Source organism: Atractosteus spatula, chromosome 25 (genome assembly GCF_055471065.1).
Source record: "Atractosteus spatula isolate fAtrSpa1 chromosome 25, fAtrSpa1.hap1, whole genome shotgun sequence".
Taxonomy (NCBI): domain Eukaryota; kingdom Metazoa; phylum Chordata; class Actinopteri; order Semionotiformes; family Lepisosteidae; genus Atractosteus; species Atractosteus spatula.
Genome location: NC_142730.1, coordinates 7142931 through 7167159, shown reverse-complemented (window position 1 = coordinate 7167159; position 24229 = coordinate 7142931). Strand labels below are relative to the sequence as shown.

At 49.2% G+C, this 24229-nt stretch overlaps 1 protein-coding gene across 2 annotated transcripts in view; it reads left to right on the top strand.

Annotated features, from left to right (window-relative positions):
• The window catches only part of sema6cb (semaphorin 6Cb), a 124178-nt gene extending 102790 nt beyond the window's left edge, over positions 1 to 21388 (top strand). Inside the window, exons 18-22 of one of the 2 annotated variants that reach the window (XM_088905314.1) lie at positions 1453 to 1530; positions 3609 to 3667; positions 3826 to 3876; positions 7293 to 7433; positions 17703 to 21388. In XM_088905314.1, the coding sequence (XP_088761440.1) occupies positions 1453 to 1530; positions 3609 to 3667; positions 3826 to 3876; positions 7293 to 7433; positions 17703 to 18970 (1597 nt within the window). In that variant the 3' untranslated portion in view covers positions 18971 to 21388. The remainder of the gene's footprint in view (positions 1 to 1452; positions 1531 to 3608; positions 3668 to 3825; positions 3877 to 7292; positions 7434 to 17702) is intronic. The other variant, XM_088905315.1, reaches the window with a different exon arrangement.
• Positions 21389 to 24229: the final 2841 nt, after the last annotated feature.

The following is a 24229-nucleotide window of genomic DNA, read 5'->3' as shown; positions in this document are numbered from 1 at the left end:
CCTGTGGTTGGACTGCACGCTGACAGGACCGTCCCTAGTCGCCTCATCCAAGCTCAGTCAAACTGCCAGGCTGTTGGAGCAATTGTGATGACTCCAGCAAACCTCTCCATGTCCCTCCTGGTGTCTGTCAAAAAAAAAAAAAAGCCTACTGCTTGTGACTCAACATGAGACGCTAGTCGTTTTTTTAATTGGAGCCACAGTGTGCAGTCGGAGGACGTCGGAAACTGTCACATTCAAGCAGAAGCAGCCGTGGCAGAGGTAGTGTGCCTGTAGCACACAACACCAAGCACAGGACAGAGGAGGCACAAACACAACAGGATCCAGTGGCTCTGCCTCATCTCGCTTGCAGGATGTGACGCAGGCATATTGATGCAGTGTTGTCTACTAGGTGGAAGAGAGTTTCCCTTTTTTTGGGGTTTAGCTCAATTTGATCATGACAAGGCAACGTATAGGGTTTGCTGAGAGGCTGTGAAAATAACAGATCCTGGTGCTCCAATTTAATTTTTTCCCCTCATCCTCTTCTTGAACATCTCTTTGCAGCATCTATGACAGGAATGTCACAGCTGCTTAGCTAGACCACGCAGGGGCAACTGCGTGCGTGAGTTAAGTTACATGGTGGAGTGCACTGCCTATAATTATAGATTGCATTCCTGCACCCTTCTAAGCAGTAAAGTGTTAACAGGGTCAGACAGCAAAACCACATGTTTGTTTTACAGTAGCTCTGGGGTGATCCAGCCCAGGCACATTTAAAAACAAAAATACTTAGACCGTAAACTGGAAAGTACCAGATTCATGGATTTTTAAACCTGCCTGCATCTTTTTTTCCCTCCTTTTCCGATCATTTTGTTTCTCACAATCAGAAGATTTCTCAGTCAGGAAATGGGAACAGGTCGATGCCCCCGTCCCCTGTCGCGCGGCGTGTGGTCAGTCCCTCATGGATCTCCTCCTGCACCGTGTCAGGCGGCGTGTGGGATTAGCCTGATCGCTCCCCCGACGACCCCCGAAACATCAATAGCAATACCTGGCTGTAATTCAATCCCCGCTGAGCTGGAGGCGCTGAGAGCCGCAGAGGAAGGGGCGAGTGGGACAGTGTGCGGGCGCGGTGCCGTTTCACTCACACCTCCTTCTAACTAACAGAGAGGACTCTGAGCTGTGGTAAAGCGCAGCAAAACCACTGGAAAACACAGGGAGGCAATGAGGTTAAAGGATGTGCAAAACCGGGGGGAGACCTCTAGGCAGGTTGACACTTGGCATCAGTGTGGTGACACCTTGCAGGTTTGCCCCGGTAATTCTACAGCATTAGTGTGTTTGGGAGTTTCATCCGTCCCCGGCTGATCCCAAGACCAGAACGCAAAAGGCAGGAACTGGGATGAGCGGGGTCTGTCCCCGTCCTTCCGGGATTTTTTTTTTAACTGCACGGCGTCCCGTGTCTGTCTGCGTGTCCCCTTCCAGGAGCTGCCTGTCCTCGCGAGATCCCTACTGCATCTGGGTGAAGACCGGGACCTGCACCACTGCGGCGCCTGGATTCAAGTAAGAGAGGCCTCGAACCCGGTGCAGGACGAGCGACTGTGTGGCGTGGCCTTCTTGCGTGCCCTTTTTCCAGTCCAGGCAACATGCCGATTGTTATTCTCAAAGGGCTGTGCACAGCGAGGACGGATGATAGCGCGCTCAGGCTGCGGACGGAATAGATGTTAATGGACAAATAAAATGGCACGGACATTAATAACCGCGCTCTCGTTCGCTCGCACCGAGCCGGGCTGAAAAATCACACTAGTTGCCAAGGCGAACGAGTGATCGGTTGGCTTTATTATTGCAAGAGAAAAAAATCAATTTGCGGTCGGGCAGGGGAGGGGGGGGAGGGTGTTATTAGTTTACTGGTTTTATTTGTATTGTGTCGGCACTCACAGTACTAAAGAGAGAAATATTCACCCCGTCCCTTGGCAGTAGTACCTCAATTGAAGATTTTAACCAGTTCTGGATCAGATTAATTAATCTTATGAAATAGTTTCAGCATATTATTTTATTGACCAGAGTGCTGGAAAGAAACCAGTTACCAAGGAACACTGATTGGGAAAAATCAAAGGGGCAGCTATTGCTAAAGGTGCGTTTTCCTTCTGCCCTGGAGTCGGAGATTAAAAGTCGCAGTCACCCATTCAGGGTTTGTTTTTCCCCAGTAGGGGCCTTATTTTCTCTGGCTTACTGCCTGAGCCTGGCTCTGTTCACCAGTGTGTTAATTGAGCCTGGCCACTGACTGATGCATATGAAGGGCTTCTGGTCTGTGTTTTTAGTTTGACAATTCCCTTTAAACTGCGTCACTGGCCAACCAAGAGTTCAGCCACAGGGATTCATGACCCTTCTCTTGGTAAAGCAAGGGCTTCGGGTTCGTTGGCCCGACAGACAGGACCTCACAGTGCGCCAGGGATAAGGAATTCTTGGAAAGAGAAACAGCTCTTTCATTATCCTTCCATTCCCCTTTGCACGGTAACGGTGTCTGTCTGGATCCCAAACTGCATTGCAGTGCAACGTAAATTATAAACATCAGCCAGAAAAGGGCTGTTGCAGATTTAGGACTGAACATTTGCTTACAGTCCAAGCACAGTCGCATACCTCCCACCCTCCTCCTTTGCAGAAATGCACAGACGAAAGCCTGCTGTCAGTCTGTGGCGCGCAGGTGGAAAAAGTAGAATAATTAATTTTAAGCTTCTTAAATTTTGCCTTTTGTATTGTACGTTGTTCTGTTCCTTCTGTCCCCATATCTGTGACCTGTTTCTGCCTTTCATTTTGGACCCTTTGTGTTGCGATCAGTGAAATAGCCTGTTTTTCTGTAATATATTTAAGTTCTTTTTAACAACAAAGCTGTGCCCTCTGCACAGCATTGTTCAGGAGAGGCTGTGTAGCGGGATGATGAATAAATCTCAATCTGTTTTATGGACTTTCTACTGGCTCGAGAGCTAGCAGGCGAATATAGAAAAACGGGAAGGAAGGAAGATGTACAAATGCCTTGACCGACAAAAATCAAGATGGAGGTTGTGCCAGATCTTTAAAAGTGTTTCAGGGACTTCCACGTAAGGGCACCAATTCAGAGGGGGTTCTGGGGCCAGATGTCCAGAGATCACTGGTCCAGACTGGACTAGGTCAGCTAGAAGGGAGGACAGGGTCACTGAGGTTAGGAGAAACCAAAACTAATATCACAGCAAAATAAATAATACGTTACTGAGAGATGGTGTAGTATTTTTAAATGACAAAGGGGAAATGCACCTTCCCCTCACACAACTGAAAGGCGCACATGGACAGGGACACCTGGAGATGGAATGGGGGAGGGTATGGGGGATACTGCTTGTATCCAACCGAGGATTTGTGGGGTAACGGTGTGTTGCCTGGTATTGGTGTGGACTATTGGTGTTGCCTGACGCTAAGAGAGTCTGTTCCTTTGACTTGGGGAGGTGGGGCAACAATTATTATGACCAATGCAGATGTTTTTGGCAGCGCAAGGGAGGGGCACCCCATCCTGTTCCAGGTGCCCCATGTTTCCCAGCACTTCCTTAACAAGACCTGAAGGACAGCTCCAAAGACCTGACCCGCTGTCTTCCTCTCTCTCCCTAAATCAGGGCCGGCTTCGAGCAGGACATCGAGAACGGCTACACCCAGCACCCGGACAGCTGTCACGGTGAGCAGGCCCTCTTGAGCTGTGCGTCTGACATGCTACCCCTGAGGTGTCCTCTCCTCCTCTGGGACCACATCTTCTTACACCCCTAAAAATGATTTTGATTATTCGCTGGTTTGTCTCTTCTGTAATTCTTCCTGGTTGCCTTTCTGTGTTTGTAGATGTCCTGGCTACCACTCGGAATCAAGTTCCTGCGGTTGACTCAGCCTACGGTGAGTTCTTGTCTGACGGGCTGTCATTTTGACTGTTTTTGCCTTTGCTTTTCGTTGTGCCTCGTCCATTTGTAAAGGATAAGGGAGCAGATGAGTACCAGATTATTGCCAGTCACTGATGTTCGTGCTCCAGGTCCGCTCTCAAGGTTCTGACCCAGGAGATCCTGGGCATGCACAGTCCCAGAGTAAATGCGGACCATTGAATGTTTAAATCCCAGGGTGGTGTGACCTTTCAACCTTGCATTAGGTGGGGGGGCTTGTGGTGCCATAAAGCCAGCAGGCTTCACAGAGCCCAGTAATGCAGCGAGGAGTTGCTCTCTGATTTCATATGGCGCTTTGAAATACTTGGCTGTGAAACAGGTACTTATTTTATGACAGTTCTTATTGTAGTGTTTATTACGTACTTAGCAATTAGTTGTGTTTTAATTTATATTTATGCCAGTCAATATTTATGGAGCGCAGTGATATGAAAAAAAGCTTTTAAGGTGAAAATTATACAGACATCATTGCTCTAAGCATCCTCAAAACACACACAAGCGTGCATACCGGTCCATTTCCTCTTGGGGTTGTGGTGATCTTTCACTATAATTATAAATCAGTCATCTCAAACACTAAAATTCGTGTGTTTGTGGGGGGGGGGGTGTTGGAGTCTTGCAATTTCTGCTTGCATTTTGAATTCCCACTGCCCCCGACCCCCAAATTGAAAGCGGGGCAGCCACAGCAGTGTGGATGTCGCAGAGGTTGAAAGGTCGCACCGGGTGAGGTGGGCGCTCCAGGGCGCTGGGGACGCGCGCCGTTCCATTCCGCGGAAAACCACGAAAAAACGAGCAGGCGGGAGACTTCCGCGTGCAGCTCGGCGCCTTTTCCTCTGCCATTCGGCTCCCATAGCGTGGACCCGGAGCGCTGGTCACACGGCGCATTCCTTCCGCAAGGCGTGGCGGCCTGCCGGTGACGCGCACGCTGACAGCTATGGCCGGCATGTGGCCACAGGGCTCCGCAACAGAATAACAGCCCTGCGGTTAGACCCCCGGGGCTCTTTAGAAGGAGCGAGCCGGCGTGTGCAAGTTCCAGTGCGCCGGGCTGTTTCCATGAAGCCTGCGTGTGAGGCGTCTACAGTTCGTACTGTGCGTTTGGCTCCTGTCGGACAGATCGGAACAGATCGGAAATCAAGGAATGGGAAGCAGACGCTCCAGAGCAGGGTCTGTGATGGGAGCGCGTCTGCTCGGCTCGGGAGGGGGGGAGGGCTCTGCCTGCAGATTATCGGAGGACCTGTAGCTGGAACTGGAGATTTTCAGATGGAACCAAAGGGAATGGCCAAGGTGTCAAAGAAGGGAAGGAAATAAATCAGTCCCCAAGTTGAACGAAAAGATGAATTAATATTTAATAGATAGGAAAGCGATGGTGGTAAAAGGAAGTTGGACAGACTTTGCACAGGTTTTATCTGTAGCTCCAAACACATTTCCACAAGTTAGAAATTCTAATTCCAGCTCTACTATTTACACCACAGGGCTGTATTATAGTCTTGGTGTTAAAGCCATCTGGATATCCCTCCCACTGGACCAATTCCTGTAGGGATTAAGGTTTGCCAGGTGTAAAAATCTTAGTCGGGCAGTAAGATTAGCCGACATTCATTTGCCTTTGGTCTCCCGCGCTCATATGTGGGCTTGTCAAGGCGTAGACTGAATTACCGGCGCTGAAAAAAACACGAGGACTTGCAGAGAGCGAGGGAAGAGTAAACCTACATTACCGTTCACACGATCCACACAGCATATAAGAGGCTTAACTAGAAATAACTGAAAATATCTGCCAGCAACGATGGTGGAGATGATAGTCGGCCGCACAGGCTCTCTTCTTCCTCCGTGGGGGGGAAACAGGAGAATCTGTTATAGTTCAGAAAGGCCCGGTGAACTTTTTTTTTGTTGTTGAAGTCACCTTGGCACAGGAGGAAGGGTTGTGTGGTGCTCAGATGGAGCACAGAGGGCGCCCCCTGCAGGTCGCCCGGTTCTCGGCGAGCAGCGCAGCGAGGATTCAGACGCTCATTTCCCTTCTTGCGGGGTTCTGTCCAGGGTAAAAAAAAAATGAAACCAGTAACGGAAACAACAACAGCTGTCCTCCGTCAAGCAGGAGCCCAGACGCCCTGCAGTGGGGGTGTTGGTGAAGTGGTTGGCACAGTGGGTAGTCTGCCGGGGTGCCCGTTTCTGAGCCGAACCTGGCGGCTGGAAATCAGGGTCTCTCTTGCACTCTGAATCAATCCAGGACAGACAGACATGACAGACGGGGACCAAGGACCAACGCACCCTCGATCAAAGGACTTGAACATGCCTTTGTTGGTCTGAAATCAAAGCTTTTTGTTTTGTTTTGTTTTTTTTATTAAACTTTGGAGTCAAAGACCTCGGAGGGTGGGGAAATAAGAAGCCGAGCGCAGTGTCTGAGAAGAATTGAAGGCCTTATTGAATTTGGTGTGCTTTAAATTGCAACTGAAACGTTCATTTGAGACCCCTGCGCTCTCTGCCTTTTATATTGGGGTAAAGTGCAGTTTGAAATACGCGTGCAGGCTGGTTTTAATGTCTGCCTGCTATCAAAGACGGGCTCTGTAAACAGCGACGGGAACGTGACTGTGATCTGAATGAGTCAAGCCTGTCGGCACGCCGCTTTCTACATAAAAGCGAAAGGCACAGTGCGGCAGAATGTGTTTCCGCCGTGTCAGGGTTGTACGAACAGAACTGATACACCAGACTGCTGCGCTGGCGAGAGGGGCTGTGAATGTCTAGATGGTAGAAGAACCCAGACTTGGCAACTTCCAGAGGCTCCAGTAAGAATTCACCTACCTGTTCAATTGTCATAGAGGATGAGTTAATATCACCCCTTTTATAGGATATTAGGACCTTTATGCATTTGTTTATGTCCTGTTTACTGCAACACTAAGTCTTCTCTCTATATTTATTATTGTTAGGTGACCATCTCATGGTCCCTTAGTAGATAGCTAATCAGTCCAGTGGCGCAGGATTGGTCACCTGGATCTGTTCCTATTCCAAATCCTCCAGCTCTGCTCCCTCTTTCCTCATTTGTCCTCTTGCCACTGCCTCTGCTCCTCCTGTCTGAGTTTGCTGAACCCCCTGGTGCTCCGTCCTGCAGAGGAGACATCAGACTCTCATCAGACTTTCAGTGACCATTCGTTACAAACCCACAGAGGGATATGAAGGTTTGAGGTTCTCCTTTTATCAATGCATTTGCAGCCCAGTGTATAGAAGCCAACTGCGACATTCAGGTTTGACTGCATGTGACACCAGCAGTCCAAGACATGGCACTAAAGTTTAAGCCAAATTCAATGTGTTCCATTTTTTGCTTTATTATGTTGTGTGAGAAAGATTGTCTGACTCCAACCTTGTCCCCCAATTCCACCCCGTTAACCACAGGAAAGACCACACCCACAAGCTTGAGCGCCACCAATCGGGGAGCGGATTTCCCAAAGGTCAAAGGTACCGGTCCGGATGGCCACTCTCCCATTGGTGGGGAGGGGTCACCTGACTCCGAGGAGATCAGTGTGGAGACGGAGGGTAAGGGCGGGGCTGTTCCTGTCTATCTAACTGGTGTGAGGTGTAACAACTGCACTGTGATGCACTGTGGGGCTAAAAGCTTAACTGTAGAGGACTTGAGGCTGGCACTAATGCTCTCCTGCGCCAAGAGCCAATAACATAGACATACTGCTTAACCCTCTTTCCAAAAGAGACACACCCAGTCATACAGCGTGTAAAACACCGAAGCAAATTCACTGCCCTTTAGCAGTCTTCTGGCAAAAATAAAACTTAAGAGCACAATTGCAATGTGCAAATAAGAGGAAAGGGGTGTTGACCAAGCTTTCATGGCCTCATCGATTCGCATCTCATCCTGACTTTTCTTGAAGGATTTTTGGGACTTCAACTAACATTGAGCTTCTCACCATCAACTCTGACCATTTATTTCTGGAAACTCCTTCACTCCTCAGATCTCCCCTCCCAAACATGAAACATGAAAACACGTGCGAAACCACCTTCAAGAGGAAATGGCTTGGGCGATTTTCTCTTGAGTCTGTATAAGCAGTTGTGTTCAGTATGCCAACAAAGCACACTGTAAATGTTCAATATGAACTTGATTGTGAACTCTCCCCCTGCTTCATCTGAAAAACACAATAATGAAGTGTCTACCTGTAAAGATAAAGAAAAGTTTTCTTGAGCACCACCACTCTAAGAGCAACCGAAATCTAGTCTCTCTTACCTGAATATACCCAGGTATTCCCAAATCTCCCAGTCGGCATGCACTCTGGAGGAACTAAACTCGGTTTAGAAGACGCATAAATAAATGTTCGTGTCCACTCAGACAGGAGGACGGCACAAAGTAAGCTCTGTGCTGGGGTCGGGAGTGCTCCAGTGCGGTCGGTTCCCACTCCCACACAGAGCTGTGCCAGATCAGGCCGCGCTCTTGAAGTGCCCTGGTCCTGTCCCATCCCGCTCGCACAAGGCCAGACCACTCCACAGTGGAGTGGATCGGTGCCGCCCCCTGCCCTCCATCTGCTTTTCCCGTGCCGCTGTTTTACCCCGGTGCAGGCGCGGTAAAAAAAGAAATCGGCTGCCGCTGCTGTTCACTCCAACCCAACTCAGAGCCGTCACAAAAGTACAGCGGTGAGGGCTGTTTAGTTTAGTTTGTTAGTGTTGTTGTCTTTACTTATGGAGAGACGGTAATTTCTTCACTTCTCTAGCGGAAGCAAAGCTGTGAACTCAGTAGCAGTTGCTGCTACTGTAAAATTGCACTCAGGGGGTTCTGCATTAAAAGCCAGAACCCACGCATCCGACACACTAAGAGGATTCCAGGGCTTTGCTTTACATGTGTTGTTGTGATTTTTTTTTTGTATTTCCAGAGCCTTGGTTTCTGTATCTGAGGCTTGAGTGTTGTTTTTTCTTGCTCTCCCTCGTAAATTCCGCTGTCTGCCCGCTGGTCGTGGGAGTATTCGAATGTATCGAGAGCGACCCCGAAACAACCCCCCTCCCCCCCAACCCCTCGGAACAGTGTTCCGCAGCTCGCGGCTAATTTGGCCGAAGAGCGAGGCTGTCAGCATGATAATGGAGCGTGAGGGGGCCCTGCGATTCATTAAAACGAAAACCAAGCAAACAAGCCAGAAATCAAAGCGGGGCTTGCGCTCCGCGGGGGCCTGGCTGCCCTGCTGGATCTCCGAGGGGGCTCGCGATCGAGGCCCAGGAGCTGTGGGAGGGGAAGGTTAATTTGCAAGGCCACATTTAGTGTGTCCAGCACGGGGTGGGTTAACCCTTTACGACAGGATGGCTCCGCTCCAGTCCTCACGGGCCGCCGTCCCACTAGGGCTGTAATTCCCATTCCCCCCTCGGCCCTTGTACTGGGGGTTGTGTTGGTGTCGACAGACAGCTGCCCTCTGGATTTCCCCAGCAGGTGGGGGGCGGGAGCTAGCCCTGGGGTCCCCCTCTTGCTGTCGGGCACAGGAATGACTCTCTGGGTGCTGGAGCTTGTTTCCTCAGTCCAGTCAGTGCCAACTCCTTGGAGGAGCATGGCAAGTGCGAGCAGCACATCTGTATGCCGCGTCCCCTTCCGATGGTTTAGCCAAGAAAACGGCTGATTCAGTGGTCAGTGAACAGGAAGAGCCAGGACTTGGCTATCGCTGTACTAAGGTCTGATATTCCCCGGGAGAGGTACAGGAGTTGGAGCATATGTGTACAACCAAATTGGGCGGGTACAAAAATCGAAGTAGAAGAGATGGCCTTCAGAGCTGTAGAGGAGGTCTGCATTGGGCCAAATGAAGCTCAACAAAGCTGTTTCAGCCTGTCTCCTTGGGTCAGGAACCGCAGCACATCAGGGGATCCTGCAGGACTTCTTGGTGAACTGTCTGTGCTGGAATTGGCAGAAATCTTATAATGAAAGGCAGAAAAAAGAAAAGCAGCAGCAGCAGCAGCAGCTGCTGCTTTAAGGCTCAAGATGGAGAGCTGACAGGCTTTAGCCAGTGCACGTGTTTGCAAAAGTGGATCATAGCCTTATCGTTTCTGCTGCACATGTTCGAGTCAGAAAGGCTACGTGTGACACCACCACTCGTTCCATACTCAGACATGAGCTTCATGGGTACGATTCCTGACTTGGTGATGAGAAGCTCTAATACACAGCTGGATTTTGCCACCTACCCATTCAGGAGAATCAGAAGAGATTCTAATTCGGTGCAGTCCTAGCTGCGACAGTCACAGCTGGCACGGGTACACACGGCTTAGACTTAACTCATCGGGGCCTGGTCACCAGCAGCAAAAGATTGGCCCAAAACTGAGATAAAGTAGAGGGTGTGTCTCCAGCCATAACAGGGATCGCTCACTGCTCTGTGAAGCTGTGAAGCATGCTGAAAAATACAGAGGAGGGACACCTCATTGAAACCGACTGCCCCAGGTCATTGTGGGAGTATTGATAAAGCACACCCTTATGATGTCCTTTGGACATGGATGTTACTCCCCTCCTAGTCTAAAAACGGTCTGGAGCCTCCTGCATCAGCATTAGCCCCTGAAGTGCAGGGAAAGCCAAGCCTTTTGCTGTTTTGTGTCCAGACCCTCCTTCTGTAACACTGATCCCCTTGTGGGTGTGGCTTTTTCCTTGTTAGGGATCTGCTCCTGATTAATCTGCAGTGTTCCGAGTTGTACTAATATGTCCCCCCCCCCCCCCCCCTCCATCTGTACCAAAAATCCCTCCCTTCCCCAAACCCCATGTCCCTTTCCCAGCTCTGACTTGACTTTACCGACTCGGCATTTTGCGGAGAACCCCACTCCCACCCCTGCACTGCAACGTCCCCCAGGCAAAAACCCATTCATCGCTCAGCCAGCTGGGCTTGGCAGGTGCCTGCTATTAAGAGTAAATCACAGAAATCACAGGGAAAGCATGCTCTAGTTCCAGTGTTCATTTTCTGAATTGCTCAGGTGCACTCCTTGATTCTGAAAAACATTTTTTTCCATTTCTCCTGTCATTTCTGACCTTTCTGTAGATGGCAGCGCAACCATCAGAGACAAATCTCATTTCCATCCTTTGGGAATAAAGGGAAAGGAAAAAAAAAACAGAACACCGCAAATATCAATAGAGAGCCTGAGAAAAGGCAAGACTCAGTCAAGGACTAGTGTGCACACTGCAGCCTTAGATTTGCATGAAAGTAATAGAAATAAAAGATGAAAGGAAAGACATCCTTTTTTGCAAAGTATGGCCAAACTAGTCCTCAAGTTGTTTTCTCACTCCAGGATCCAGTTAATTTTAATGAATTATTTTTGTCTTCTGGGACTGGTTGAGGGGGCCCATTGCTTCCTGTTGCTTGGCTTGTTCTGCAGCAGACTTTGTTTTTTTTTCTCCTTCCTGGCATCTTCATGTTTTTTTCACACATTCAACAGGGATGATAGATTTAAGCCGGGGGGGGGGGGGGATACATTTGCAGGCAGCTTTCAAGGTGAGACACTTGAAAGCTTTTGAACCCCAAAGGTTTCCTTTGGTCCTCTTTAGTGGCAGGGACAATGAAAGAAATGAGGAGTACAGACTGGTGTGAGCTGGCTCCGCTCTCCAGTCAAAAATGCGGCGCATCAGTGCAAGTACTTGTCCACTCCGCAGGCCTCAGCTTTCAGAAACACCACCTTCCAAAGTGCTCTTTTCATGCTGACCGGTCACAGTAGCGCTACCTCGCCCTGCCATGAAGTCCCCCAGCTATTTTCTGTTTTACAATCTGTGAATCACGCAGCACCTGTTCCCAATCAGCCCAACCGAGAAGAAGATCTCTTGCCCTCTCACTTTCCATAAGCTTGCACACACAGGCCACCTGTGTCCGTTTGGTACTGCCAGCGTCCTCTGCTCTGCTGTTGGTACTTGAGGGTGGCACAGTGGTTAGTGCTGCGGTCTCAGAGCTGCTGGAGCTCTGGGTTCCAGCCACGCGTGGGGTGTTGGTCTGTGTGGCGTTTAACCCCACAGGCACCCCGTCTTTGTGCGTTTGGGCTCCCCTGGTTTTCTGAACAGCAGAGCTCACGTGTGCGCAGGCGCGCGAGTTCACAACGCGCCCCTTCTCTTAAGCGTGGTTTCCCGATTTGTCAGCGCCAGGATAACAAGCGCTCTTTTGCAGCGAGGGGCAGCAGCCGCTTTAGTTCCGCAACGCGGCGGCTTGTTATTTATAACGTGCCTGTTAGCAGCCTGTCACAGCACCAGGCTGTTTTGTTTTTTTTTGTACATTGCTTTTACCAGCAAGAACTGTCAGAGGGCCCAGAATAGCTTCCTATGTGTCCCACAAGCCGTCTGTTTCATGGGGGAATGAGTTTAAAAATACTGATCTACCCATCTGCCCGTCTGTCGCTCCTGTCCAACAATCTGTCTCCATCTTCCGTGCATCTGTCTGCCCGGTCCCTGTGTTTACCAAGCGCAGGCAGTGGGCTCACCAGCGGGCCTCGTCTTACTGAGCCCTGTCACAGTGATGTGCCGATACAGGCCCTGCAAAGATTTCTTTTTGCAATGCGTGTCTGAAGCTTCCAGTTTCTGGCTGCGGAAGAGGGGACCGGCATTATTTTGGGTGACGCACCCCGTTCTCTTGGGGGGGGGTCACATACTCTTAGTCCGCTGGATGAGTCTCTGGCCTCATGATCATATAGGCTCAAGTGAGGATTTTCATCCAAATCTGTGGAATTCTTGGTCACTGAAGATTGAGGGATCTGCGACTACAGAGTGAAACATTGTAACTGTTCCCAATTCAGCGTGTGCCATTTGTTTGAGAAATATAGTTTTGCCAGTTACCATTGTTTTTCAGGTACCTGCCTCTTTTCTTTGGGGTCTCGGATAACAGGGGTGACCCCTGTACTGATGTGGGGGGAACGAGGAGGTGCAGGGGGGCTCCCCTCACTCTCCCACCAAGAGATGCCTTTCGGCATCTGTGCACTGCAGGGGGCTCTCGGAGCTCAGCCTCGCCACCGCGAAGTGTGTTCACTGATTCACCAGAAGCCGAGAGAAAGCCCTGCTTGTGCAGTCTGAGCACTGCCCGTGGAGCTGAGCCCCACCTAAAGAACCCTGCGGACAGGCCCGCTGCCCAGCTTGCTCCCTTTGCAAGCTCAGTCCAGTTTATAGACTATAGCATCTGTGTCATTCAGTGGCAGGGCCTCAGAGTCTCGATTTAAAAAAAAGTTACTTGTGTCAGTGCAGAAGCGCTGTAGAAAAATTCCACTTTGTTGTGTGTGTGCAGTGTATTTTTGTAAAGGTTAACAGCGAGAAAGAGAAACCCAACAGGGGCAGAGTATGTGTTCATACAGCAGGTGAATGTGTCAGATTGAAAGCCAATCTTACAGTTTTCAAGTTGTGCTAAAAGGAAATTTAGCGAAACTCCTGTTGATTCCTCGTGGCTGGATGACGAACTTTGTGTTTGACTTAGGCGTGTGAATCCAAGAGGCTCCTTCAGTAAGTCATGAGTTTCTTGCTGTGGTAATGGGGCCCGGAGGAGACTCTTCATCGTGACACCACGAGCCCCTCGAGGTGGCAGGGACTGTCAGTATCAGTCACAGCTCCCCTGCGGGGGGGAAGGTGCGTTCATTATTCATCCAAGCGACGCGCTGTTAAGCTACAGCTTCCCCAGCTCACTTTCGAATAGGGAGGATGCTGGCTGAGAACCGGTACTCTGAAGGATTAGCGCATCGCTCCAGGTCAGATCTCACTGGGCCGCTAAGTATTTTCTCTGGCTGCAGTCAGAGCTGGGTTTCCATTCCAGCTGTGCTCTGCATTGAGAACGCAGTGTTCATACTGTTCCTCCCCAAACCGACCCACCTTCCCCTGCTTCTACGCATCAGGCACAGATAGAGCTATGCCTCCACCTTCTTAGGCAGGTGCGTAAGGGACCTCCTAGAGAATACTGTATAATTAAGTTCTTTCTTTCCTCCTTGCCTTCCCCGCCCAGTCAGGATGTGGATTGCCCCCCCAATGTGCAGTTTATTGCATTGTGCTTCTGCTTGAAGTAGTTCCCACATAGACAGCTTACAGTCTGCCTTATGTGTGACGAGTTCAGCTCTCCCTGCCCCTGCCGGGATTCAATCCCAGTCCCAATGCGCACAGAGCCATGCCTTAAACAGAGCACAACTCTCCCGTGCCAAAAGATTTGGGTTCTCTGACCCCAGCAGAGCTTTACGGTGTCTAGTTTTCAGAGGGGCTCTGTTGCACGCCTTTAGGCATACACACACGCCATGCCACCTGTCTTTATCAATCAGTAACTGAGCTACATTAAGAAATTCTGACAGCCTTTAATAGTTTTAAAAATGTTTCTAATATGTGCATTGTACTGTCAGAGTTTGGGAACTGTCCAGAGGATACAGGCCAGTCCTCAGTCCTAAAAACAGCTATTTTAGATAGGCGTACATTGGCACATTCTAGCTGCATTCCAATAGACACGCCCATCTTAATGCAAATTTCAGTACTGCAAAACAGTACAGAGTGTATAAGGTAATATCACAGCTGTTCTCCCAATCACTGGCATACTTCTGCCCTGCTGGCAATTTGAAACGGTATCTCCAGAGCCTGTTTGTACAATAAAGGACTGAGAAAGCCCTGAACTCCTACCTCAGACTTGAACAGACCTGTGGGTCCTGGTTCCGCTGTAGGCGAGGAAACATGGGGTGCCCTGCTTTCTAGGAACTAGGTGGTCTGTCTGAAGCCCTGTATTAAAATCACATGGGTGGGGTGAGCTGAGGAAGGTCTTTTTTCTCAGACCCCGTGTGCCGTAAGTTAGCAATCCTAAAGAGTCTGGCTCTTGGCTTTTTTTTTATTTAGGCACCAAACAAAAAAGAGCTGCACGCAGAGAAGCTAGATGGGCAAAGAGTGCCCTCACCCCTGATGCTATCGAGCGGGGGCTGTGCAGGCACATTTACGACGCAGTTGGGAGAGAGAGATTCTTGGCATTAGCAGGGAGATTAGTTTGTATTTATAGCCCACGTCCATCCCCAGCTCGCAGCAGTATGGGTCTGTGCTCTGTCTTTTCTAGGAAAGTGGACACAGCTTGCAGACTACTCAGCCTGGCAGACACGCTCGTCCAAAAGGCCCAAAAATACGTTGGCAATGGTCTGGGGTATTCGGTGCCCCCCATGGGGACCTTGACCAAAATGTCAGTGATGTCAGCTCATGGGCATGAGCCCAGTCAAGACTGAAGATTGAACTCCTTCAACCTCTCAAGGGGTTGTTTGTAGGACAGAAGAAGTGTACAAGCAAGAGGAGGCCGTTTGGCCTGCCTTGATTAGGTTGCTAGCGCTGTATCTGAATACTGTCCCCTCCCAGGTGTCAAAAAAATCCTCTCTTAGTTTTCTCTGTTTTCTTTCAGGATTTTGAAAACCTGAATGAAAGTCCAAAAGTCCACTTCCCAGATAAAAATGTTCTATTCCCTGAATCCAAGTGTGACTTTGCCTTCAGACCTTCTGACCAGGGATCTGATGTTTTTTTTTTCCCCAAATCATTCAAATCTCATATTTCACACAGATCCCTTAGGAATCTACAGCACTTTGCTCTTTCCTACTCACTCTATAGCGAAAGACAGATGTGTGCATTTATATAATTCCCAAAACCCTAGCATGTTTCTTTGCATTCTTTACCCGTTACATTTTTGGTCAGAAATTAGTTTGGTAATCTCTTGTCAAAATGGCTATTATTCTTTAAAAGTCTTTGATTTACTGCAGCCAGTTTGCAAATACCCTTTATCACTCACTCTGTAATTGTCTCAGATATTGAAACAAACTTCTGTATTTGCGTTGCATCTGCTGTGCAGGATGTAACATCTTTTCATGGCTCTGCTGCAGTTTTGAAAGGATATTTAGTATCTCTTGAAGGTCTGTGGATGTGCTGTATTTTTTTCAATGCTAAGTATGTTGCTGTAAATAACTTGAAAAGCTGCCTGCAGAATTTCCTTTCCTTGTTTTTTTCTCAATGCCGCTGTGGATGTACCAGCTGTAGCATCTTGCTGGGAAGCTAAGAAAATGATCCAAACTGCAGCACCTGCAGTCTGTTCCCTTGTGGCCGAGATCATTTCAGCCACTAATTTGCTATATGGAGTTTTGTCACCAATTGTACAGTGCCCAGTCTAACAGATGCTAGGTCTTTTGCAGATGAGCCTAATCTGTGGTAGGTGACGGCTGGAATTGTGCTCCGTTTTGAGTATTCCATGGCCAAAGGCATCCACAGAAACTGCTTTAGTTTCACTGGATTTTAAATTGTGCTTTTCTTCTTGAAAGATTGTCAAGTTCTTTGCCTTGAGGACTAACTTCACCCTTCTCTGGTGAAGTGGAACAGGGCCCTTTGTGGTGTATGCTCTGCACATATAGCTCAATCTGCATCTCAGAAATGTAAAGTGGGTGAGAAAGCGAATTCACAGAGGCTAGGCTGATCAGACCTGTCCTGGAGATTAGCCAAGGTTAGCATCCCAGCTTTAAAGAATAACACAACCTGGGAGGTGTGAGCACCGCACTGCTTTTCTGTAGGGTTAAGATCTTGGAGGGCATGGTTGTGACCGAGGTAGGTGATGGATAATGTAATAGACGAGGTACTTGCACTGGTGTTGGTGTTTTGGCTCAAATTCCAAAACCATTACAGTTTTTGAGAGCTCCCAGCTGACTCGGTTGTGCTGAGATGCAACACACACTTGTCCAGGGAGGTCGTTGCAGCTGAACAGTAGACTTGATCTCAGTTTGGGTGACCATCTGGCAGGATTCCTGCATTGAACTTAAGTTTAAAGAAACTGATGTATGAATTATGCATGATAGATTTGCTGAGATATAGATCACGGTCAGTCTAATGACTGCGCACAGTAAAACTGCAACACTATTCATCAGCTGCAGGCTGGTCCTGCCATCAGTTAGACCAAGTGAACAGCTGGCCATCGTAATAAGTGTCTTCTGGGAGTCTTCATTGTGATTTAGGTATGATACAACATTAATAGAAGCTAAAGATTTACTTGGTTACATAAGTGAATGCAAAATTAGCATGCAAAAATAAAAACACTTTAATATTTTTTTGTTAATGTTGTTTCTCTTCAGGACAGTTAGACAACTGTATTCAGTTTAATGAAGGTGAAGTGTAACTTTATTAAAGGATGAAGACAAAACTTCATCTCTGTCTCCGAGTGTCCGGATGAACACAGAGGCATATGGTCACCCCGATCTCAGGGCACTCACTCCCCTTCAGTCTCCTTGAACAACAGGTGCTACAGGGATGGAACTTCAATCTGATATGGGAAAAAAAATGGGCAGAAAGACAAACATTCATGTTAAGAGTTTTGCTTTGAGTGTGAAAAGCAAGCAGCCCTGCCAAGCATTTCAAACAAAGCCTTTTAAAACAATTCCCCAGGCAACACATGAACCAGGCTTAGACGCTCTAACTACAAAGCAGGTCGCGGTGTTCTTTTTTCCATCAGATTTTATCCTCCTCGTGTGAAAAGCGAATAAAAACACCCTTCTCAATATTTAAATGTGAGCCATGGATCAATTGCACAAGGGAGCTCCATGTTTTAGCATCCCTCTGGAATTTGTGCAAGAACACTTTCTAGTTATTTTATTAATAGAGAAGGGGGGATTTGTGAACATAGCTTCGTTTCCTAGACTGACAGCTCTGCCATTAAACTTCCTCCCTTGTTTTGTTTGAATTTCATGAACATCAGCTGGCCTGCTGTGGGATTGTCCGGGGGAATTGTCTCCCTTAAGTTGTACCGTTTGAGCTGCAATACGACATGTCGCATATCTGATTCCCGGCTCTTGATCTCGCTCTTTCTCCCTCCTTGCCTGTCTCTCTCTCCCCCTCTCCCACCTCTGCAGGGGTGCGCCGCCAGCCCGAGGCAGACAAGTCCAGCCACAGCGTGCACTACACCCTCCTCATCGCCTGCGTGCTGGTGGCCTTCCTCCTGGGGGCCGTCCTGTCCGGCTTCCTGGTTTCCTGCTACTGCAACCACAGCCTCCACAAGACCAAACGGCTGGGCAAGGACCCCGAGGCGCCCATACCCCACGCCCTCTCCCTGCGCAGCCTGGCCAAGCTCAACGGCCTCCTGGACGGCCAGGCCAAGGAGGACAAGCTGGAGGTCTCCTCGCCCAAGATGTACAACTCGCTCCTCGCCACGGGGAAGGAGCAGCTGTCCAACGGGAACGGGAGGGCAGTGGGGGGGGACCTTTCCCACCACCATCACCACCACCACCACCCTCCCGAGCTTTCGGGGCTCCCCACGCCGGACTCGACCCCCGAGCTGCCCATCAAGAGCATGAAGGCCTTCAAGAACCAGTGGGAGAAGAACCAGAACTGCAACAACGCCAAGGAGAGCAAGCCCGCTTGCATGAGCGGCTCCAGGCCCAGCTCCAGCATTCCGGCCCAGGTCTTCCCGTTCTCCAGCGCCCTGGCCAATGGGCAGGCCCTGGGGGGTCCGCTCCTCCCCGAGGAGAGGAAGATCCCCAATGGGGAGCGGGTGGTGACCCAGCCCTTCCACTACTACCCTCAGAAGGTAGTGGACGTGACGGCGCTGGACGAGCTCCTCAAGCACCTCCACGAGCCAAGTGGGAAGAGCGTGACGATGATGGCCTCCCCGCTGCCGCCCCACACCGGCCAGGTGCTCTTCGCCAACCGGGTGCAGCCCCAGATCCCCGACACGGAGTCCGCCCCTTACTACAGCTCCTCCACGCTGCCCCGGGACAGCCTGACGCGCCGCATGGACGTGCCGCCGGACATGCCCCCGCCCCAGTCCACCCTCGAGAGGGCGTCCCGCCACCCCTCCCAGCGGCACTCCCTGGTGGTCGCCCCCAAGATGGTCAACGGAGGGGGCGTGGTTCCCCGCCAGCACAGTTTCAGCCACAGGAGTGGCCACCAGCCACCTCCACTCCTGGCCCGCATGAACTCGACCGGCAGCACCTCCGAGGGACAGCACCCCCTCATCCCCAACGGCTACCTGTCCCGGCAGCACAGCTACTCCGAGCAGCTGGCCGGCCCGCGGGCCGCCATCGTCCGGCGGGCGTCTTCCCTCAAGCCCGACGTTCCCCCCAAGCCGCTCTTTATCCCAGCCTCCTCGCCCATCAGCCCACAGGGCAACTTCAACTACTAGAGGGGCTGGAGGAGGCAGCAGGGACTGGCTTTCCAAAATAAAAAAGGGGGTATCGTGGAGCCTTGATGAGAAAAATAAGGAGGGAGGTTTTGGACAAGAAAGGCACTTTCACACTGAAAAAGAAAAGCGCCCAGGCATGTAAGTGGTGCCACTGAGGCTCTCGTACTTGTGTCTGATCGTTTTCGCCACGTGCAATGAATGTTCTTGTACCATATTGGTATTGCTAAATTACTTGACTACAGACAGGAAGCAAAACTCGTAAGACAAGACTGCCTGCCTGCCCGTCTGGGTATCCACTGCCAGCAGTCTGACCCCCACACCCGGAACAGCTGTCGCACGAGCACCGTTCAGAGAGCCATCGTGTCGATCAGAGCATGGGCTTCTGGGACTTGGCTTGGCCACACGGGGCGACAGCCTGCCTCACGTTCGCCCGCTGAACATCGTGCCGACTCGGAGTGCTTCAGCGATTGCGACCCATCAGAAACTTCATACGTGCATATAAGGGGTGCCCGGGTCAATATCCGCGCCAGCGCGTATGCATGTTGTATATACTCACACGTCTACATGCGCAGTGCGTGTCCTGTGGATTGTGCGTTGGGAGTGGCTCTTTTCGCCTTATTCTTTCAATTGTACGATGAAATGACCTTTCTGTAGCAGCTTTCCCAATCCGCTGCAAAATATTCCTAAAAAGCTTGAGCAATAATCACACAGTACCAGTACCTGCGTGCGCGCCCTGGATCGAGGGCGCCAAAGAAGTCTTGGATCCACCCCCCCCCCACGCAGAATTCACCATGACCCTGGCGTTCCAGCGCCAAACCCAAACGAAGCCAGCAAAGGCTTGAGGACTCTCTCTCTTGCTCTCACGCTCTGTGGAGAGGGCAGAGCTTAGGAGGAATATGGGGGGGGAGAAGGGATGATTCATGTGCTGACCAAAAAAAAACTTTAAATTTAATTTTGAGAGGGGTCTCTGGAAGAGGCAACCCCACACGTTCCTCTCCTCTCTGCCCCACCGCAGGACACATCGGAAGCCATAAAAGCCAGCGGAGGAAAAAGTCACGCAGAAGCAAACTCAATTCAACTGCTGATAATCCTGGGGAGCGCGGAGGGGGTGAGCTCTACCTCACCCCCTGCTTTACCCTGAACTCGTCCCGCACCCCAAACCCCAAGGCCAGACCCGGTGCACAGACACTCTCAGTTCTCCCAGGGAAAATAAAAGCAGTGTTGGATGAGGGGGTGAAGATCAGTTTATATTCGCCCAGGCCCTACGGAGCGCAGGTTCTGGTTTTAAAAAGAGACTGCCGAAGGACAGTCCTGATTTTAATGTACTAAAGACAGCTGTTATTAATAAACTTTGTGGATATCTATGTAAATAAAGGAGACTGTGGAATAATTTCAGTAACTAGCCAAATTTTAATTGTATGTGTAAATGCGTGCCTTATTTAATATAATGTGTGCTATAGGGGAAGTATTGGGAAAGTGGCAGAACAGCCTGTATTAGGTGTTTCTATTTTTTTTTAACATGAGTGTTGATACGTGTCATCGCCGTTGTAGATTTGTATTTTTATCAATAGGCTTTTTTTGATATCCTGAACCGCAAAGCAGTATTACTTATGTGTGAGACAGTCGTAAATTGAAACCTGTCAGCTTGAGGCTGCGTTTTTGTTTTGTTTCTCCCCCCCCCTCCCCCAACATGCACTGTATCAGTAGAGCATGCTGGGAGGTGCAATCCACTCCAAAGGGTTGACCTGGCACGGGCACGAGTATGTCGAGTATCTCTCTACTCAGCACGTCTTAACAGCTATTTAAGAGCTATTTTTTATTTTTATTTTTTCTACAACCGCTGTAGAGGAGGACCTTAAGAAAATCGATCCAGTAAGCTACAAAAATACCCTTTTTAACAGAACGTTTAGTTTTCTTAAAGCGTTTCGAACAGATGGGAATGACACGGGCCCGCTCAGTTGTCTGGTACCTGCAGAAGAGCTCCCCTCCTCTGGTCCTCGCTCGCGACGCAAGCCCTCGCTTTCCGCGGGGCGAGGAGTGTCCAGGCATGATCTTGCAGGGGCGGCCGCGGAGCTCGCCGAGAGACGCTGGCTGGCGCCTGTAGCCGAGCGGCTGGCCTTCAACAGCTGCTGCAACCTGGGGTTGTAGGAAGGGAGGTCAGAGTTTGGCATTGCAGGCCTCCTTTAAGTCAAGATAAACTAGTCATGTTTCTTGTCATTTGCTGGAGAGTTTAGAAGGGGCTTGCCGAAGGGGCCTGTCATCCTGCTCTCTCCGTTTCACTCTGTAAAGCTGTAGGCGACTGTCGCCAATTCAGCGGTTTTGGGTGGGTTGTACCTGCTTGATAACTTTTCAACCCGAGCTGAATTTCATTTAAAATACCTTTGTCTTTCCCAATAAATAATAAAATTATCTTTCAAATGTGCTTAGTCGCTTTTGTTTTGTAACTGGCTGCAGAAGTGAAGGGTGTAGGTTCTACGATGGCAACACATCTTTACCCAAAGAGTTGTGGGGATGTGGAACAAGCCTGACTGTGTTTTGTACGGCCTTAAAAGTTATTTTCTACTTCTGCCTCAGGGTCCTTTTGTTGCTATGGTACTGGAAGAAACACTCGGTTACCACGATTCCATGATGTAGTATAATACATGATTACCCATGTAATCTTTTGTGGGCCAAGCTCAAAAGATTGATCCCTTAGTCTGGCCACATACAAAACTCCCTTCAAGCCAGGTGGTTTCTCACCTTTGTACTTCCTCTAGGGCAGTAGTATCTGCACTACACCCCATACCTACAGTAGTCTTCAACTCATCATACTGTGTGTAAAATAACCAGGGCCTTAAAGAAGATGTGCACTACTGTTAAAAGATTGGCTTGTTTTTAAATTTACTTTTGATAGAACTCCAGTTCCATCATATAATGAAAAGCTGTTCATCAAGCAAAATAGAAGCTGGATGTTCTAAGACAACAGCCCCCATGCTGTCCACATAGGAATCTGACTGAGGCTGTGTGCGACGACCTGGTTTAGACTAACCAATAGCGATTAGAACGAGTCGCAGGGTATCCATCCAGCCGTTTTCAACTGCTTCTTCCAATTCATGGTTGTGGGAGAACCGGAGTCTATCCCAGCAAGCAACAGGCACAAGGCAGGGTACACGCTGGACAGGACACCAGCACAGGTAACATGCCATTGGGGTAAAACTTCTTCAAGTAGTGCTTCCAGTCTGAAACCACAAACAAATATTTAATGTATAGAAAGAAAAGCCAACATTTAGACAGACCGATACTGAGTACTGAGCAAACTTGCACTGTATCATTAATGTAATGTAGCAACCTAGTCCAGGACCAGACAGCTACTTGTCCCTGGTGCGAGTCACTTAAAAAAAGAGCCAAAGCCTATCTCAGAAGAACAGACCAGGCACTGGCCAGGAAACCGGGGATCAAGGAAATACAAAAGAGAAGTTAGAGACTCGGTTAACCTAACCAGCACGTCTTTGGAAGAGGGAAAACATACAACCGCCACACAGAAGGTACCACGCTGCAGAATTGAACCCAGGACCCAGGAACACCAACCAGTATTCAGCCATAGCAGCCCAACCTGTTAATGACCTTAATGCCACTTTAATATTAATAAATTTAATGTAGTGTGCTATGATAAGTTACATAGAGTCATAAAGGAGTTTTTTGGTGAAATAACCCAAGCTTTGCACTGCACTGCTGTATAAGAGCCAGGGGATGAGGGGGTCACTCACATGACTTTGAGGTGGAAGGGTAAGTCTGAATTCTGAGTCGCAAACCAGAGGGAGGTACTGAGGGCGTCCATAACAATCTCTCTCCATCTGAACATGACACCTGCCTGCCAGAAATCCCAATACCTCCTCCTGACCTGTGGCAGAACTAACACACCTAATTTAAGCGAGTGTTTTCTCAGCGTCTTCATTACCGAATTAAAAAATGGCTCCTACTCGGCCACCTCTCAGTGGGCTGGACCACCCCCTCCTCCCACCCCTGTGAGCCACACAGGAAAACAATCTGCAATTGCAACTTGGTGAAGGTGCAAAAAAAAAAAATCAAACACGCCAAACTTGTAAACGTCTCACCTTCTGGTTCAGATTGCGTACCGTTACGCCAACCACAGCTACAAATCCATACTGCTAAAAATAAACACCGAAGTACCGTAAGAACACCAAACGACTGACACCCTACAACCCCGCCCCCCAGTTTACAGCTAGCCGATCTGTTAATGGAACAATTCGCGTGAGAACAGAACTGCGATTCCCCCCCCCCACTGAGAGAAGGCAATTAATGTCACAGGTTCTCTTTGTTTCACGCTGGCGAGCTGAACCTGTAGGTGAAAACTCAAGGCATCAGCAAATACAGCACCAACGAACTTCAGTGGGAGAGCCATAGCCACACAAAGCTCAGATGGGCCTAGACACACTTCTGGGCTGTGTTTAGCATTTAGAAATAAGTAATGATAAGATAGTGATCATAATAATTAAAGGGGATTTATCATTTCATTCAGCTACCCAAAAGGTTGCACTTTGTAATTGCAATATGCAATTATATATATATATGCAAGGCTTTAAAATACCAAACCCACAGGAAGGCCTTGCTCTGGCCTTAGTTTTTTCAGACCTGTCCACAGCCTGCTGTTTCATTTTGGAAGCTGTGCACACACTGTGGCAGATAGCAAGGGAGAGGGGACAAGACTCAAAGCGGAATTAAAAGATTCAATAAAGGAAGAGTCTAGCACATCTCTGAAATAAATTTGATTTCATCTTTATATTTACCCCGACGAATGAACTGAAAAAAAAAGTTAAGGCTTTCTTGCTAAACTTGACTTTTACCGAGATGACTAATTACGGTTACGTCGCTACTGGAGACGGCAGGAGTAATTCGTTATGGCACAAGAGAGCTAATTAATAAGCAAATTGGAAAGGGGCAAGTGTCACAAGTGTTCATTAGACTTAAGGGTCCGTTTGATTAATTTAGAAATTAATTTCTGGTATACCTCTGAGTGGCTCTGTGTGCAACATGGCATGCTGTGTGCACTGTGGTCCTATTCCTGCTTTCATGTGCTGTTGAGATATTTTAATTATTCCAGCATAAAAAAGGCTCAACAACTGCTGCTTTAGAAGAGTCCTCAAGGCACAGGGTGAAATGGGGGAAGGAAATCCATGTGGCACAGGCTTCAGAAGTGCTCGATTTCTTTTTGAGCTACAGTACTGGACGGCCCTTGGCTTAGAGGTGGTGTGGCAGCCT